Below are 15,224 nucleotides of genomic sequence, written 5' to 3'. Positions count from 1 at the left end.
TAACTTTAACCCTCTAGTATCAGTCTTTCTAGACTTTGGGGCAGATTTGTCTGATTTTAGAGGTTTTAGAGTATTTTTGAAACCCCAAATAAACTTATATTCATGACAACCACAAATGTCTAGTCATTTATTAATTTTTTTCTTAATTATGTCTAGTGTTAACTGGTTGTTTAATCAAGATAAAGTAGCACTTAGGGATAAATATAAGGCAAAGAAAAGATCCAAATTGAAAAAGCACAAATGAATTAAAATGCAGAATTACAACGAAAAGAACCTGAAAACCACATATATATTTAGAAGGGTATTATTTTAATCAATTTGCCCATACTAAAGATATTTTTTAAAATGTCTTGAAGAAAGTTTCTATTACCTCATTATATGTTTTGACTGTAGTTAATTATGTCTAGTAATAACGGGTTGTTTAATCAAGATAATATAGCACTTAGGGATAAATATAAGGCCAAGAAGTCCTGCACTGGAAACAAGGATGGCAAATATCTCCACCGCTGCTAAATATTTGCCTGTGGTGCTCACATAGGCCAGGATGAAGGAGATCCATACACTGCAGAACAGCAACATGCTGAAGGTTATGTATTGTGCTTCATTAAATATGTCTGGTAATTTACGGGCAAGATAAGCAACAAAGAAACTCACAAAAGCCAACAAGGCAATGTAACCAACCATTATGTAGAATGCACTAGGTGATCCCTCATTGCACTGCAAAATGATCTTTCCTGTTGCAGAGTGAGTGTCATAGTCAGGGAATGGGGGGGAGATTATGAGCCAAAGTGCACAGATGAAAACCTCAGGAAGTGTACATAGTAGAAGAATGTATTTAGGGACCCGGGTACCAACATAGTTCCTGAGCCGGCTTCCAGGTCTAGTGGCAGTGAAGGCAATAATAACAGTAATGGTTTTCCCCAAGATGGAAGAAATACAAATAGCAAAGTTGATCCCAAACGAAGTTTGTCTCAACAAACAGGTGGCCTTTGTAGGCCTTCCAATAAATAGTAAGGAACAAAGAAAGGATAGCATGAGGGAAAGAAGAAGAATGTAACTGAGCTCCTGGTTATTGGCTTTCACAATGGGGCTTTTCCGGTATTTTAAGAAGATACAGAAAACTGCAGCTGAGCAAAAAGACAGAACTAGAGCAGTGGTGGTTAGGGCCACACCAAGAGAATCCTTATAAGAAAGAAAGTCAATGGTTCTCATAATGCATTTATCTCTACTCTCATTGGACCATTGGTCTTCGTGGCATTTTATGCAATTTTCCATGTCTGAAAAACAGTAGAAAGTTAATATGACAGATCAACATAAAGATAACCATCATGAGGCCTTTACAGTTGTTATTGGTTTATCGTGTCCAAAATATTCCTGTTAGCTATAGGTTAGTAAACATGTTGCGCATTATTTCCAGTGTCAAGATAAGCACAAATAAAGTTATGTATGGCTTAATCAACTCATTTTATCTGAATAAAAGCAACTTTTATAAATCATGAAGAACATTTGTAACTTTAACTGAAGATTGTTGATTAGTACTTTTTGTGGCATCTAGTGCATATACTGTAAGGGGCATATTTATTATGCTGTGTAAAAGACGGCGAGAAAATTCGCCACACATTGCCAGGCTTCGCCGTGTAAAAACGGCGTAAAACCTGCGTAAAATCAGCGTAATTTTTTTACGCGTTTACCGGAACTTATGGAAAATAACGGCGTAATATCCGGCGTAATATACAGCGTTCAGATGGCGATCTTTTCCATTTATTTTGCACAGCTTTTTACTCCGTTTTATCGGCTAATTAGTTTTACACCATAATAAATACGCCCCTAAGTGTTAGGAAACCAGGGGCCAATACGATCACACGGCAGTTAGCATTATTTACCTGGCAATGGGGATATTTCACTTTCTGAGCATCGAACGCAATGATAACAGCAAACTTGTTTTCCTTCCACAAATGTTTTCCTGAAACCAGGGAGACAGCTGGCACTGCACCTTGAGACTGGGATCTAAGCATTTAAATTAGAAATCGTGTTTAGATTTTATATTCATATATATATAGTCATATATAAAGTCCTTTCCCATTTAAACTATTACAAGAAAAATAGGTACAGGTATGGGATCCCTTATCCGGAAACCCGATATCCAGAAAGCTCCGAATTACGGAAAGCCTGTCTCCCATAGACTCCATTATAAGCAAATAATTCAAATTTTAAAAATTGATTTCCTTTTTCTTTGTAAAAATAAAACAGTGCTTTGTATTTGATCCAAACTAAGATATAATTAATCCTTACTGGATGCAAAATAATCTTATTGAGTTTAATTAATGTTTTATTGATTTTTTAATAGACTTAAGGTATGAAGATCCAAATTACGGAAAGACCCCTTATCCGGAATACCCTTGGTCCCGGGCATTCTGGATAACGGGTCCTATACCTGTATAAACATTTGTTTGTGTATGTATTTCCTATGACATATTTCCATTTAAAAAAAAACAGAATCTGAAAGAATAGAACCAATTAATCTATGTAAATTGTAGAAGATTTGACTGTGATAAATATTGCCTGTTTCATAAAATAACAAAATAAAGCTGAAGTAGTGTCCAGTTTGCAAAATCTCTATTTTTGATCAGTAACTCATATTAATTAAAAAGGTTGGGTAGCTCCCATATAAATGCATACAGTACCCCATTAAAATCAGACGGCCAAAGAATGGCCTCTTTGTCAATGGCGAGTCCTGGAGACTGAGATGAATTGAAGGTCCCAACATGTCTTGTAGTCACTGTTCCATTATGGAAAATGTTCCAGTTTATTATAACAAAATGCCCCAGAACTACTCCTTTCTCATTAAAGAAAATGTCTTCTTCAAAATGCATATCAAAATGGATTTTCTTGAGGAAGTTGTTTAACTAAAATAGAAACAATGACCAGTTAAAAATGATTCAAAAGTTGATTTATGGAACAAGGACCCCTGTCCAACAAAGGATTGTTTTAGAAGATACAGGAGAAAAGTACATTTTTGATACATGTGCCAAAAAGGTTAATGCAAATCTTTGATGCCCTGTAGTTCCCTGCAGCATTCTGGGAATATGTCCAGTTCTTCCCTCCCAGTAATCTGCACCAGGGGAATTTTCAGATCCCAGTTTCTATTGTTCTATTCTGAAATAACGCTGCTTTGCACCACTTTATACACTGGCTTTAGCGTCCTCTGAAATATTTTATTTTGATGAATTAATGTTATCCTGTCCGTATTGAGCTTTATACATGTGCTGGCATCAAACACTCCATTGCTTTATTACAGCACTTACTACAATAATAAACAATTTAACCTATTTTTAGGAGCTTCTAAAAGATTATTATTTTTATTAAAACATTATGTCCAACACATTTCAGTGAAATATATCTGAAAATGTTCATAATAGACTTTATACCTGTGTTGGCTTCAGTGGATTTATTGTTGTATCAAAATGCAAGATGGTTCCACCACTGGTTTTATCAGTATACATGGCATGGAGTGCATGGGCCACAGCATATACAGCAATGTACATAAAGTATGTTAATCTAAAGTTACTTGTATCATATCCATAATTCTCATATTGCTTTAATGTATCATTGGCATTGCATATACGGTAGGATCTGAATGGAGACTTAGGAAAGGCTTGTTCAGAGTGACAACCAAACACCTCTAACCAAACTGCAGCAGTAAATGGGTCTTTAGGAAACCTTGAAGAATCAGCCTTGTAAAGAAAGTCTTTTAGACCTGGAATGTTTCCTTGACGAAAGAGTATAGCAAGGGATCCATTAAACTCACGATATTGCCTCTCTGTTGCTGATGCCAAAGGAGATAGTATTAGCCACACCACATTAGTAGAGAAATGTGTAGATGGAAGAATCATACTTAACATCAAAAAGTTAATTAATTTACTATACACTATGACAACACTGGTATTTGACTGCTTTATGTTTTGCAAAGCAAAGTAAAAACTTCTGCCATCAGTGTCACCAATCTGTACAAGGAAAGCTACACAGATTCCATTATTAATGATCTCAGTCTTCATCCCTTCACTGGCTTTCTGGTGCGTCTCATCATCAGAGGATATCATCCCTACCCAGTTCCAATTAAAAGCCTTGATGAGCTGGATGATTACTTGGTACTGGGCAGTTTCACTTGGCACTGTTCGATAGAATAATGGGAAGCGGATTCTGTCACTGAATGCAGGATCCACAGCTCCGTAACTAACCTGGGTAACAATAAAATGTGCAATTTATTGGTAGTTTCAACACCTTCCTTACTGCCCTTCCACTTTATCAATTCTACTAAATGTAAATAATATTATCATATCCAGACATACAGATGATATAAATAGGAATGTTTTACAACATCCAAAAAAGATCTATAAATTACATTAATGGAGATGGAGTAGAAGAGACCCAGTATAACCTAATCCTTGCAGCACCTTCAAATCAATGTAGGGTAAAGTGTCAGTATTTGATAAATATTATAAAGGTAAAACTATATAAATATTATAAAGAAAATGATGGTTCTGTGTCCTCCAGGAACAACTGATTTGGTATATAAAATTGAAAAACTGTACTGCATTGCAGGACACTACTGTCTGTGCCTCACTGGATATATTATGAGCTACTGTATATCTAGGGGCTGATTTACTTACCCACGAACGGGTCGAATGGAGTCCGATTGCGTTTTTTTCGTAATGATCGGTACTTTGCGATTTTTTCGTATGTTTTGCGATTTTTTCGGATTCTTTACGAATTTTTCGGATCCAATACGATTTTTGCGTAAAAACGCGAGTTTTCCTATCCATTACGAAAGTTGCGTAAAAAGTTGCGCATTTTGCGTAGCGTTAAAACTTACGCGAAAAGTTGCGCATTTTTCGTAGCGTTAAGTTTTAACGCTATGAAAAATGCGCAACTTTTCGCGTAAGTTTTAACGCTACGAAAAATGCGCAACTTTTTACGCAACTTTCGTAATGGATACGAAAAACTCGCGTTTTTACACAAAAATCGTATTGGTAACGAAAAATTCGTACAGAATCCGAAAAAATCGCAAAACATACGAAAAAGTCGCAAAATGTTCGTTTTCAAGTCGGAACTTTTCCAATTCGGGTCGGATTCGTGGGTTAGTAAATCAGCCCCCTAGTGTGCAGTGAAGATATCACATCAAAGATAAGTGTATATCTACATATTGCTCATCTACCTGTAGCTCATGTTGAAGTTATGCAGCCCACTATTTCAGCCTTAATATCTGAATGATTTATGAAACAACCCTAATTTGCTTTCTCAAAAATTTGTCAAAATAATTTCTCACGCCAAATACATTGGAGTCAATGGTAGTTTTTTTTGCAGAAAACATATTAGATTCAATGGCATTTTTTCCCCAAATCTAGAAAAGATGATAAAAAAATGTTCAGCACTTGTGAAAGCACAAATCTAGAAGTGAATCTGTGGCAGGCAAAAAAAAAAATGCTCATCCCTATGTCTATATTAGGGAAATCAACAGCAAAAAAATCCAGTAGCACACTGAAGATGCAAATCGTGAAAAAATGTGTTTTATTTGCCCAAGTACATATAAACAAGCAAAGAGCAACGTTTCGGGACCCTTTCTCAAGCTTGAGAGCTTGCTCTTTGCTTGTTTATATGTACTTGGGCAAATAGAAGACATTTTTTTCACGATTTGCATCTTCAGTATGCTACTGGATTTTTTTGCTGTTGGATATTGACCCCCATGCAAGGTGAGGTTCTTCCAGTATTTGCACCTGATACCCGTTTGGGTAAGTTAACAGAGGGTTGAGCTCCCCAATACTGCTATTGCTATATTAGGGAAATCAGTCCTGATATATTATGAGGGTAGTTGTAGCTATTAAAAAAAGTAGCCTGAGTAGGGCATTGTTGCTTTTGAGATTGATAAAAATGGATGTTCTATATTTTATATGAATGTGACCTAAAACATTATCTGATTCATAAAAGTAAATGAAGAAATCCAATTGAAACAAATGAAACAAACATTATTATATTTGGTCATGTATTTATTTAAAAAAAAATGATCCAATAACATATCTGCGTATGGCAAAAGTAAGTGAATCCTTAGGATTATCATATAATTTGAAGATGAAATCAGAGTCTTGTATTTTCAGTCAATGGGATGACAATCAGGTGTGAAAGGCCCTGTTTTGTTTAAAAAAAATAGGGATCCAACAAAGACTGATCAACCATACAGCACATTTGTGGATATGTATCATGGCTCTAACAAAGGAGGTGTCTGAGGACCTCAGAAAAATAGTTGTTGATGCCCTTAAAGCTGGAAAAGGTACAAGACTATCTCTAAAGAGTTTGAACTCCACCAATCAACAGTCAGACAGACTGTGTACAAATGGAGGAAACTCAAGATCGTTGTTACCCTACCCAGAATTGGTTGACCATCAAGATAAATCCAACTGCAAGGCGTCTAAAAGTTCAAGAGGTTGCAAAGGAACTCAGGGTAACTTCTAAGCAACTGAAGGCCTGTCGCGACTTTTTGTGACTTTTCTTGCAGATTTTTTTGTAAATGTAAAACATTTGTGGACTTGAGTTTACTTGAATGTTAAAATTAAAAAAATGAGAAATGTTAGAGTTTTAGTAAATGTGCACCTTAATGTCCTACATATATTGATAATGGATGCATGTATTATTATCATTGTTAACATTTATTTATACAGCGCCAACGTATTCCGCAGCGCTGATGTAGAGGACCTCTTGTTGTTGTCTATCTGGATATTCTGGTCACAGCCTCATTGCCCCCTCCACCTAATAGTTTAATCCCTTAAGTGCCAGACTTTTTGTACATTTTGTGCTTTCTCATTTTGGGGGCATTTACTGTTGGGGAGTTAGTTTAGGTGGGAAAACTTTATATAGTTATTTTCAGGAGATACTAAACTTTATAAACCTGCCTGCGTTTTTTGTATTTCCACTTCTGGAACAAGATTTAGAGCTCAAATAACAAAAAAAAGAAAAATGAAAAATTGCTATTTTTGATGATATAAGGATTTCTAAAACAAAAATATTTTATTTTGTGGACAAAAATTCAACTTTTTTGGAAAGCCTTGTGTCTCTTGAATATGCCAATAGCAGATATGTATGGTTTTATGGAGATATCTGTAGACCAAAAACTCCCAGCAGTAATTTACTGAATTTTTAAAGCAAGCACTACAGCAGAATACGGCATACTTTAGATTCCAAAGGCAAAAATCGTGGAACATTAGGTTTACCCCAGGAAACCATTTTTTTTTTTTTTTGAAAGTACACATTCTGCCAAATCCAAAATGGGTAACTATGTTTTTCTACCTGAACTTTTCAAGAATACTATCTCCCACATAGCATTAGGTACCAAGACAAAACAGCCTTAATATGAAAATATGAAAAACAATGCTCTAGTTTGATGCCAATTGTGCATAGGATTTCCAAAGTATTTGGCATTTAGAGACCCAAAAATTGTATAGAAATTGTTCCAGAGATCACTTCAGCTACTGAAATTCAACACATTTGCTGCATTTTTGTGGGATAAAAGCACAAAAAAACACGTTGACCCCCCCCCCAAACTCATACATTTTTTAAAAGTACACATTCAATAAATTCAAAATGGGCACCCATGAGTCACAATGCTTTCCCAAAATTGGTGATTTTGGTTAAATGCCTATAAATCAACAAAAGATTCCAATTTCAAGCATTTTATCTCATAGCATTAGGTACCATAATATGAAAGCTAAGGGTGCTCTGAACAGTTTGATGCCAATCATGCATAGGATCACCAAAGTATCTGGCATTTAGAGACCCCAAAATAGGGGTAGCGCATTCATATTTTATGGCATATATTTCTACTACCAAAAAAAATACATTGCCTGATTTATGTGTGGGAAAAGTGGGAAATAAGTAAGTTGACCCCATATAACCTCATATTTTCAGGAAATACACATTCTGCCGAATGTAAAATGCCTAAATATGTATTTGTATGGCAAAGCACCAAACAGCAAAGCTAAGCTAAATGTAGTAAATTTTATGTAATTTCTGCAAATTTTCTCAAAGCTTGCCATTTACCCCATTCTATACCCACACATTTCATAATGTATCAACATAAAACATTCTTAATATGAACGCCAAGAGCCTACTAAATTAAATGATGTGGTGTACAGAGGCATGTATGGATTTTCACATCTGACGCATTGGCTGCTCCAACCCAGAATGGGTATTATGTGCCATAAGACCCCCTAACAGTATGGAGACCCTAGAAAACCATACATTTTCTAAAAGTACACATTCTATACATCTATCCACTCACATACAGACCCATACTGACCTATCTATCCACTCACATACAGACCCATACTGACCTATCTATCCACTCACATACAGACCCATACTGACCTATCTATCCACTCACATACAGACCCATACTGACCTATCTATCCACTCACATACCGACCCACACTGACCTATCTATCCCCTCACATACAGACCCATACTGACCTATCCACTCACATACAGACCCACACTGACCTATCTATCCACTCACATACAGACCCATACTGACCTATCCACTCACATACAGACCCATACTGACCTATCCACTCACATACAGACCCACACTGACCTATCTATCCACTCACATACAGACCCACACTGACCTATCTATCCACTCACATACAGACCCATACTGACCTATCTATCCACTCACATACAGACCCACACTGACCTATCTATCCACTCACATACAGACCCACACTGACCTATCTATCCACTCACATACAGACCCATACTGACCAATCTATACACTCACATACAGACCCACACTGACCTATCTATCCACTCACATACAGACCCATACTGACCTATCTACCCACTCACATACAGACCCATACTGACCTATCCACTCACATACAGACCCACACTGACCTATCTATCCACTCACATACAGACCCACACTGACCTATCTATCCACTCACATACAGACCCACACTGACCTATCTATCCACTCACATACAGACCCATACTGACCAATATATACACTCACATACAGACCCATACTGACCTATCTATACACTCACATACAGACCCATGTTGACCTATACTAAAACCATATATATTACTAGCTATTAAAAGTTCCTGTACACAAATGACACTTTTGATTTTCATCACAGACTCCTGCACAGACTTTTTAATCCCCTTGCTTCCTGTCCTGACATCTGCTTCCTATTCAGTAAACCATGAAGGCACCCCTTCCAGACCTGCATCTAGATCATTTTCCTTTACTTGTAACCTCCATAATATTTGGTTTCTATGGGTTGTCTCCACAACTTACTTCACAAATACTGTACATTACTTACTTCACACCCAAGTTCCCAAATGCTCTATGTTCTCCAGAAATAAAATGCCTTTCACTGCCCCACATTTATATAGTCTCCTTGTAAGTGCATCTTCAGAATCCAGTTTTAAGCAACTCTGAAACCACTACCACGATGCCTCCTTCCTGAGTTCTCTCAAAATTAATATATTGACTTTGCACAATGGTTGTTGATTATGACTAGCGTTAGTCTATTAATACCGGGGGTCCCCAACCTTTCTTACTCATGAGCCACAATCAAATGTAAAAAGACTTGGAGAGCAACACAAGCACCATAAACGTTCATGGAGGAGCCAAATAAGGGCTAAGATTGGCTATTAGGTAGCCTCTATGCACACTATCAACTTACAGGAGGCTTTATTTGGTAGTAAGTCTTGTTTTTATTCAACCAAAACTTGCCCCCAAGTCAGGAATTCAAAAATAACTCCCTGGTTTGGGGGCACTGAGAGCAACATCCAAGGGATTGGGGAGCAACATGTTGCCCCTGAGCCACTGGTTGGGGATCACTGATTAATACCATATGTTTAATGTATTCCTAACTATTTATTAACTGTAACATCAGTTGAGAAGGCCTAATATTATGTTGCATTCTTATCCTTTGCAACTTGATACATTAGTGGTTAATGACTAACGATTTTGTTGATGGTAAGACTGCTAATCTATTGTTTTAGCAATGTGCAGAACTTTATCAAGCACTCCAAACTGTAGCAGCTATGTTCATGTTAGGCGGCATAATTAACACAAACTTAATTTTAGTGTAAATTATATCTTTCCAACCTCAAACACCTATGTATACAATAGCACAATATTCTTAGGAATTCTGGGTGATAATGCTGTAGGATTTAATTTGATAAACCTAGAAATATGGGTGTTTTCAATTACTTTTTCTTTTATACTTTTACAGATTGGTATGAATTAACATACTGTATCTACCCAGAAGCAGAAAGCCATATGATTATTTACAGTCTATACCTGTGGAAAGCCATAGATGCTAGTGATCTGATACATGACATTAGATACAGAAGACAGTAGGTGCCCTATGAATGCACTGGGAATCCTGTTCTGGGTGCACTTGTAGTTAGGCACATAATCACTGCTCCCTGTCAGCATACTAAATGTACTGCTAATGGCTTTTCTCTCATTGGCCCAGGAATCATGGATATGGAATCCCAAGGTCACATTAGGCAGAATGTTCTGGTCCTGGTTGATTTCCTCAATGGCAAAAATGGCAGCCAGAAAGTGACGATAATACTGGAGGGAGGAACTGGAACAAGAAAAAGCAAATCAAGTATATTTGTAGATTTTATTATTATAAAATATTTCTATTTTTCCTTCCTTTAATATATAGAGGCAGGTTTATTAACACTTATGGGTTGGGTTTCAGTTATATCGATTTAATTTATTTTTTTTTTTTAAAGTGCATTTTTATCTCACGTTTTCTTAGGTCTGTTTGGTTTTTTTCTTCTTTTTCTTCTTGTTAAAAAATTAAAAGCTTGCCCCAATTATTGACACCAATACACCTGAACTAGACCCACAATGAATCTGGCCCTAGTATGTGATGTTTGTTATGTGTGCAGCTACAACAGCATGTTTCATGGTTGTTACTTGTTGGATTACTGAGCTGTAGTGATGGGTGAAAAAATTCGGCAGGCATGGATTCGCGGTGAATTTTCACGTTTCGCCATTGGCAGAAAAATTCGCCGCACATCAAAGATAATTATCTCTTTTTTATTTTGCATAAAAAAGAATTGTCTCTCCCGTCAAAAGAATGGTCGAGCACAACAATTTTTTTCGACGCACAACATTTTCGCTGTTTCGCAAATCTTTTGAAAGATTTGCAAATTTTTCAGCTGAAACAGGACAAATTTGCTCATCACTACTGAGCAGTCTATTATTTTCCCTTTCCATTCAGTACTTTGTAGATGTCACTTTCTCTCTCCCTCCTTGCTGTCTTATTGTGTAGCCAGTGCATGGGCATTAGGTCCCCCTGATAAAATAATAGTAACCCACCAAGATAAAAAAGACTTATATGTATGGAAACAATCACTGAAAATTGAGATTAGCGGAACTGGAATTTGGGTCACCAATCTCACTGTGAAATAATTTGTATTTATTGCTTTGGTTTTATCCGATTCATTTGTGTGTTTACTTGTTTTTCCCATTTAATATTTGAGTGAGCATTATGTTCATTTTGGGGTCTCTACATCCCATATGATTTACTAATACTATGGATATTGGGTATGAAATTGTTTACAAGATCAATGGCTTCATATTTATTATGCCGTATCTATTACCTTTAAATACATTGCTGTGAACAGCAAATTTTGAGGTCATTTTCAGAAATAAAAAATACAAATTTTAGCAATGATTTTTTATTGGATGTTTGGGGGTGGAAAGATATTTGTAACCATTTTGAATCAAGGGCCATTTACAATATATTGGAAGGTGTACTTTCCCCCAAAATATAGAGTTTTCTGTGGTCAGTATTCTTTTAGGGGCATTTTTGCCATGCAATCTAAAATATGCTTAGTTTTGGTGTAAAATGGGGCTTTCTAAATGAATTGAATTCTCACACATAATACAGGTTTCTGATATATGCCCCTATATTATGGAAAATGTAATCCTATATATTGTTCAAGAAGAAAGAAAATGTTAAATTGTCTAACACAGGAAGTTGCAAGCAATCATACAAACTGCATCAGAGTTTTGAATAACTCCATGTGGCATGTAGAGGGGAACTTGTTTAGACACTAAAGGACTCGGGTGACATTTTATACCTTACTAAATCCGCTGACCAAAGTATCATTTTTTTTTTTTTTTAAACCTTTTAATTAGTGATGGGCGAAATGTTTCGCCAGGCATGGATTAGCGGCGAATTTTCACATTTCGCCATTGGCGGATTGTTTCGCGAAATGGATGAAAAAATTTGCAGCTCGTCCAAAAATTGTCGCCAGCGTCCAAGAAGAATAGTCGTGGGCGTCAAAAGAATAGCTGGGCGATGAAATAATAGCTGTGCGGCGAAATAATAGCTGCGGGCGACAAAATAATAGCCGCAGGCGACAAAATAATAGCCACGTGACAAAATAATAGCCGCGGGCGACAACATAATAGCCGTGCGACAAAATAATAGCCGCGGGCGACAATTTTTTTTTCCACACGACATTTTCGCTGTTTTGCGAATTTTTCACCATTTCGCGGATCTTTTGAAAGATTCGCAAATTTTCCGGCGAAGCGAAACGGAACAGATTCGCTCATCACAACTTTTAATAAATAAAATGAGTTACACTATGGGTGCTTTCCCTGCTTCTTCATATGTTTACAGAGACAACGGTAAGTCTGATGAGAAACTGATATGTGGTTTTAAAAGTCTGTTTCTAGTTAGTTGCCTCACACTGGGGAAAGGGGAGTTGGCGCAGGTTATTAAAGGGAGTGACGGCACAACTACACAGATTGATAAGGCACACGTTGGGCTCTCTGGCACATACACATTCATTATTAACACAAGGGTGTTGCTTCTCACATAACTTTATTGCACTAGATTGTTTCCATTTCTATTGCCTCTGTGCCTTGGGTGCTGATCTGCATTTAATTGAAGATCCAGACTGAGAAACGGTCAAGTTTAATAGCATGGGAAGGCCTGACTTAATCCCCCATTTCTATAAAGAGGTAAAACTACTATATGATATTGTACCATCAAATTTACAGATTTACTGATTTTTATGGAAATATGTGGGCCGGCAACTCCAATTCTATTTTATATGTACCAGAAACTGGTTATACTCACATAAACAAGGTAACAAAGTCTTTCTTAGGTTGTTCCTTAAAGGTTTCCCGCTCTGTGTTTCTCATAGTAAATATATCTAGGAGGATCCCAAGCATGATGTCCCCCTCCTGCAGGTAGCCTTCCGCAGATTCCACATTTAGTGAGCAGGCAGGGAGATTGGGATTCTTCATAGAACTGCAATATAATGCTGCCAGCATCCAAGTAACAGCAGGCCAAGCTATAGCTTTCATTACTGTATTCCGTATATTCATTGTACTCATCGTTGGCCACTGAATGTTCAGTAAATGTATATCATACCTCTATAGAAAGGCATTAAAATAAATTATTAACCAAAAATTTGGCGCAACAAAAAAGTCACCGAGACAAAAATGTCACTGAGACATAAAATGTCCATTGAATTTAAAGCATTTGGAGTTGGAAAAAAAAAGATGTATGTAAAGAATTTGGCGTGCGTATAGTTTTTCACCTATTGACTTCAATGCGTTTCACAAATTTTTCAGCAGGACAGATTCGCACATCACTATTTGTTACATTTTAGGTAGTGACACAGCGTCAAATTTGATGTACAGGAGAAAATGTTATTTTCTGATTTATACCGACACTTTCGGTCAGTACCCGAGAGCCTGAGGCAGAGAAACTCTGAGCTGTACTCTGGGGAATAAAGTTTGTATTTGTGCTTAAAAATATGTCATGGTTACTGATATGAAAAGCATTATTGCTCCTTTAGTGACTGTATGATAAAGTGTAATTAAATAAATCTTATGTGTCCTTAATTTAATAAAGCAGCAGTTCTGCCTGTTACAGACTAAATTCTAGCCATCATTGTAGCATTTGCGAAATAGATGAGAAAAATTGATGAAAATAGCACTTCTGTTCCCTGTTCTGTACATTTTCCACCCTATACAGGTATGGGATCCCTTATCCGGAAACTCATTATCCAGAAAGCTCTGAATTACGGAAAGCCTGTCTCCCATAGACTCCATTTTAATCAAATAATTCAGAATTTTAAAACTGATTTCCTTTTTCTCTGTAGTAATGAAACAGTACCTTGTAATTGATCCCAACTAAGATATAATTAATCCTTATTCAATGCAAAACAATCCTATTGTGTTTAAATAATGGTTTATTAATTTTTTAGTAGACTTAAGGTATGGAGATCCAAATTACGGAAAGACCCCTTATCCGGAATACCCTTGGTCCCGAGCATTCTGGATAACGGGTCCTATACCTGTACTACAATATGGATCAGGCAACGAATGGGTCGCTGAGACTGGTGATTGGGCAGTGAATCGGTTACTGTAGAAGCCTGGCTCCACTACTGCTTTCCCTTCTTTTACTGCCTGCAGCCCCATCCCTTCTCCCCTCCATCTCCCTCTGGGTTACTGAAGCCCGGCTGCAGCTGAATGACCCAGACACCACTCGGTCAGTTATTGTGTACTGACTCCAGTTATTGTATACTGACTCCAGTTATTGTGTACTGACTCCAGTTATTGTGTACTGACTCCAGTTATTGTGTACTGACTCCAGTTATTGTGTACTGACTCCAGTTATTGTGTACTGACTCCAGTTATTGTGTACTGACTCCAGTTATTGTGTACTGACTCCAGTTATTGTGTACTGACTCCAGTTATTGTGTACAGACTCCAGTTATTGTGTACTGACTCCAGTTACTGTGTACTGACTCCAGTTATTGTGTACAGACTCCAGTTATTGTGTACTGACTCCAGTTACTGTGTACTGACTCCAGTTATTGTGTACAGACTCCAGTTATTGTGTACTGACTCCAGTTATTGTGTACTGACTCCAGTTATTGTGTACTGACTCCAGTTATTGTGTACTGACTCCAGTTATTGTGTACTGACTCCAGTTACTGTGTACTGACTCCAGTTACTGTGTACTGACTCCAGTTATTGTGTACTGACTCCAGTTATTGTGTACTGACTCCAGTTATTGTGTACTGACTCCAGTTATTGTGTACTGACTCCAGTTATTGTGTACTGACTCCAGTTATTGTGTACTGACTCCAGTTACTGTGTACTGACTCCAGTT

The 15,224-nt window shown here is 37.0% G+C and overlaps 1 protein-coding gene across 1 annotated transcript; it reads right to left on the bottom strand.

The window, feature by feature from the left end:
• Window positions 1-393: 393 nt before the first annotated feature.
• On the bottom strand, window positions 394-13,435 carry LOC100492004 (vomeronasal type-2 receptor 26). The gene is made up of 6 exons (XM_012968819.3): window positions 13,176-13,435; window positions 10,364-10,655; window positions 3,429-4,238; window positions 2,685-2,906; window positions 1,884-2,007; window positions 394-1,277 (listed from the first exon to the last, which is right to left on the bottom strand). Exons 1-6 carry the CDS (start codon window positions 13,433-13,435, stop codon window positions 394-396), a joined length of 2,592 nt encoding a protein of 863 aa, XP_012824273.2.
• Window positions 13,436-15,224: the final 1,789 nt, after the last annotated feature.

Source organism: Xenopus tropicalis, chromosome 8 (genome assembly GCF_000004195.4).
Source record: "Xenopus tropicalis strain Nigerian chromosome 8, UCB_Xtro_10.0, whole genome shotgun sequence".
Classification (NCBI taxonomy): Eukaryota; Metazoa; Chordata; class Amphibia; order Anura; family Pipidae; genus Xenopus; species Xenopus tropicalis.
This window is presented reverse-complemented; position numbering and strand designations above follow the sequence as displayed.

What these genes read in the sequence shown, in the direction of transcription:
- LOC100492004 (XM_012968819.3), bottom strand. Translation starts at nt 13,435, where the DNA reads ATGAGTACAATGAATATACGGAATACAGTAATGAAAGCTATAGCTTGG. An exon ending in GACTTTGTTACCTTGTTTAT is followed by an intron (nt 10,656 to 13,175) that starts GTGAGTATAACC and finishes TTCTTGTTCCAG; the next exon opens with TTCCTCCCTCCAGTATTATC. An exon ending in GGCCGTCTGATTTTAATGGG is followed by an intron (nt 2,008 to 2,684) that starts GTACTGTATGCA and finishes TTAAATGCTTAG; the next exon opens with ATCCCAGTCTCAAGGTGCAG.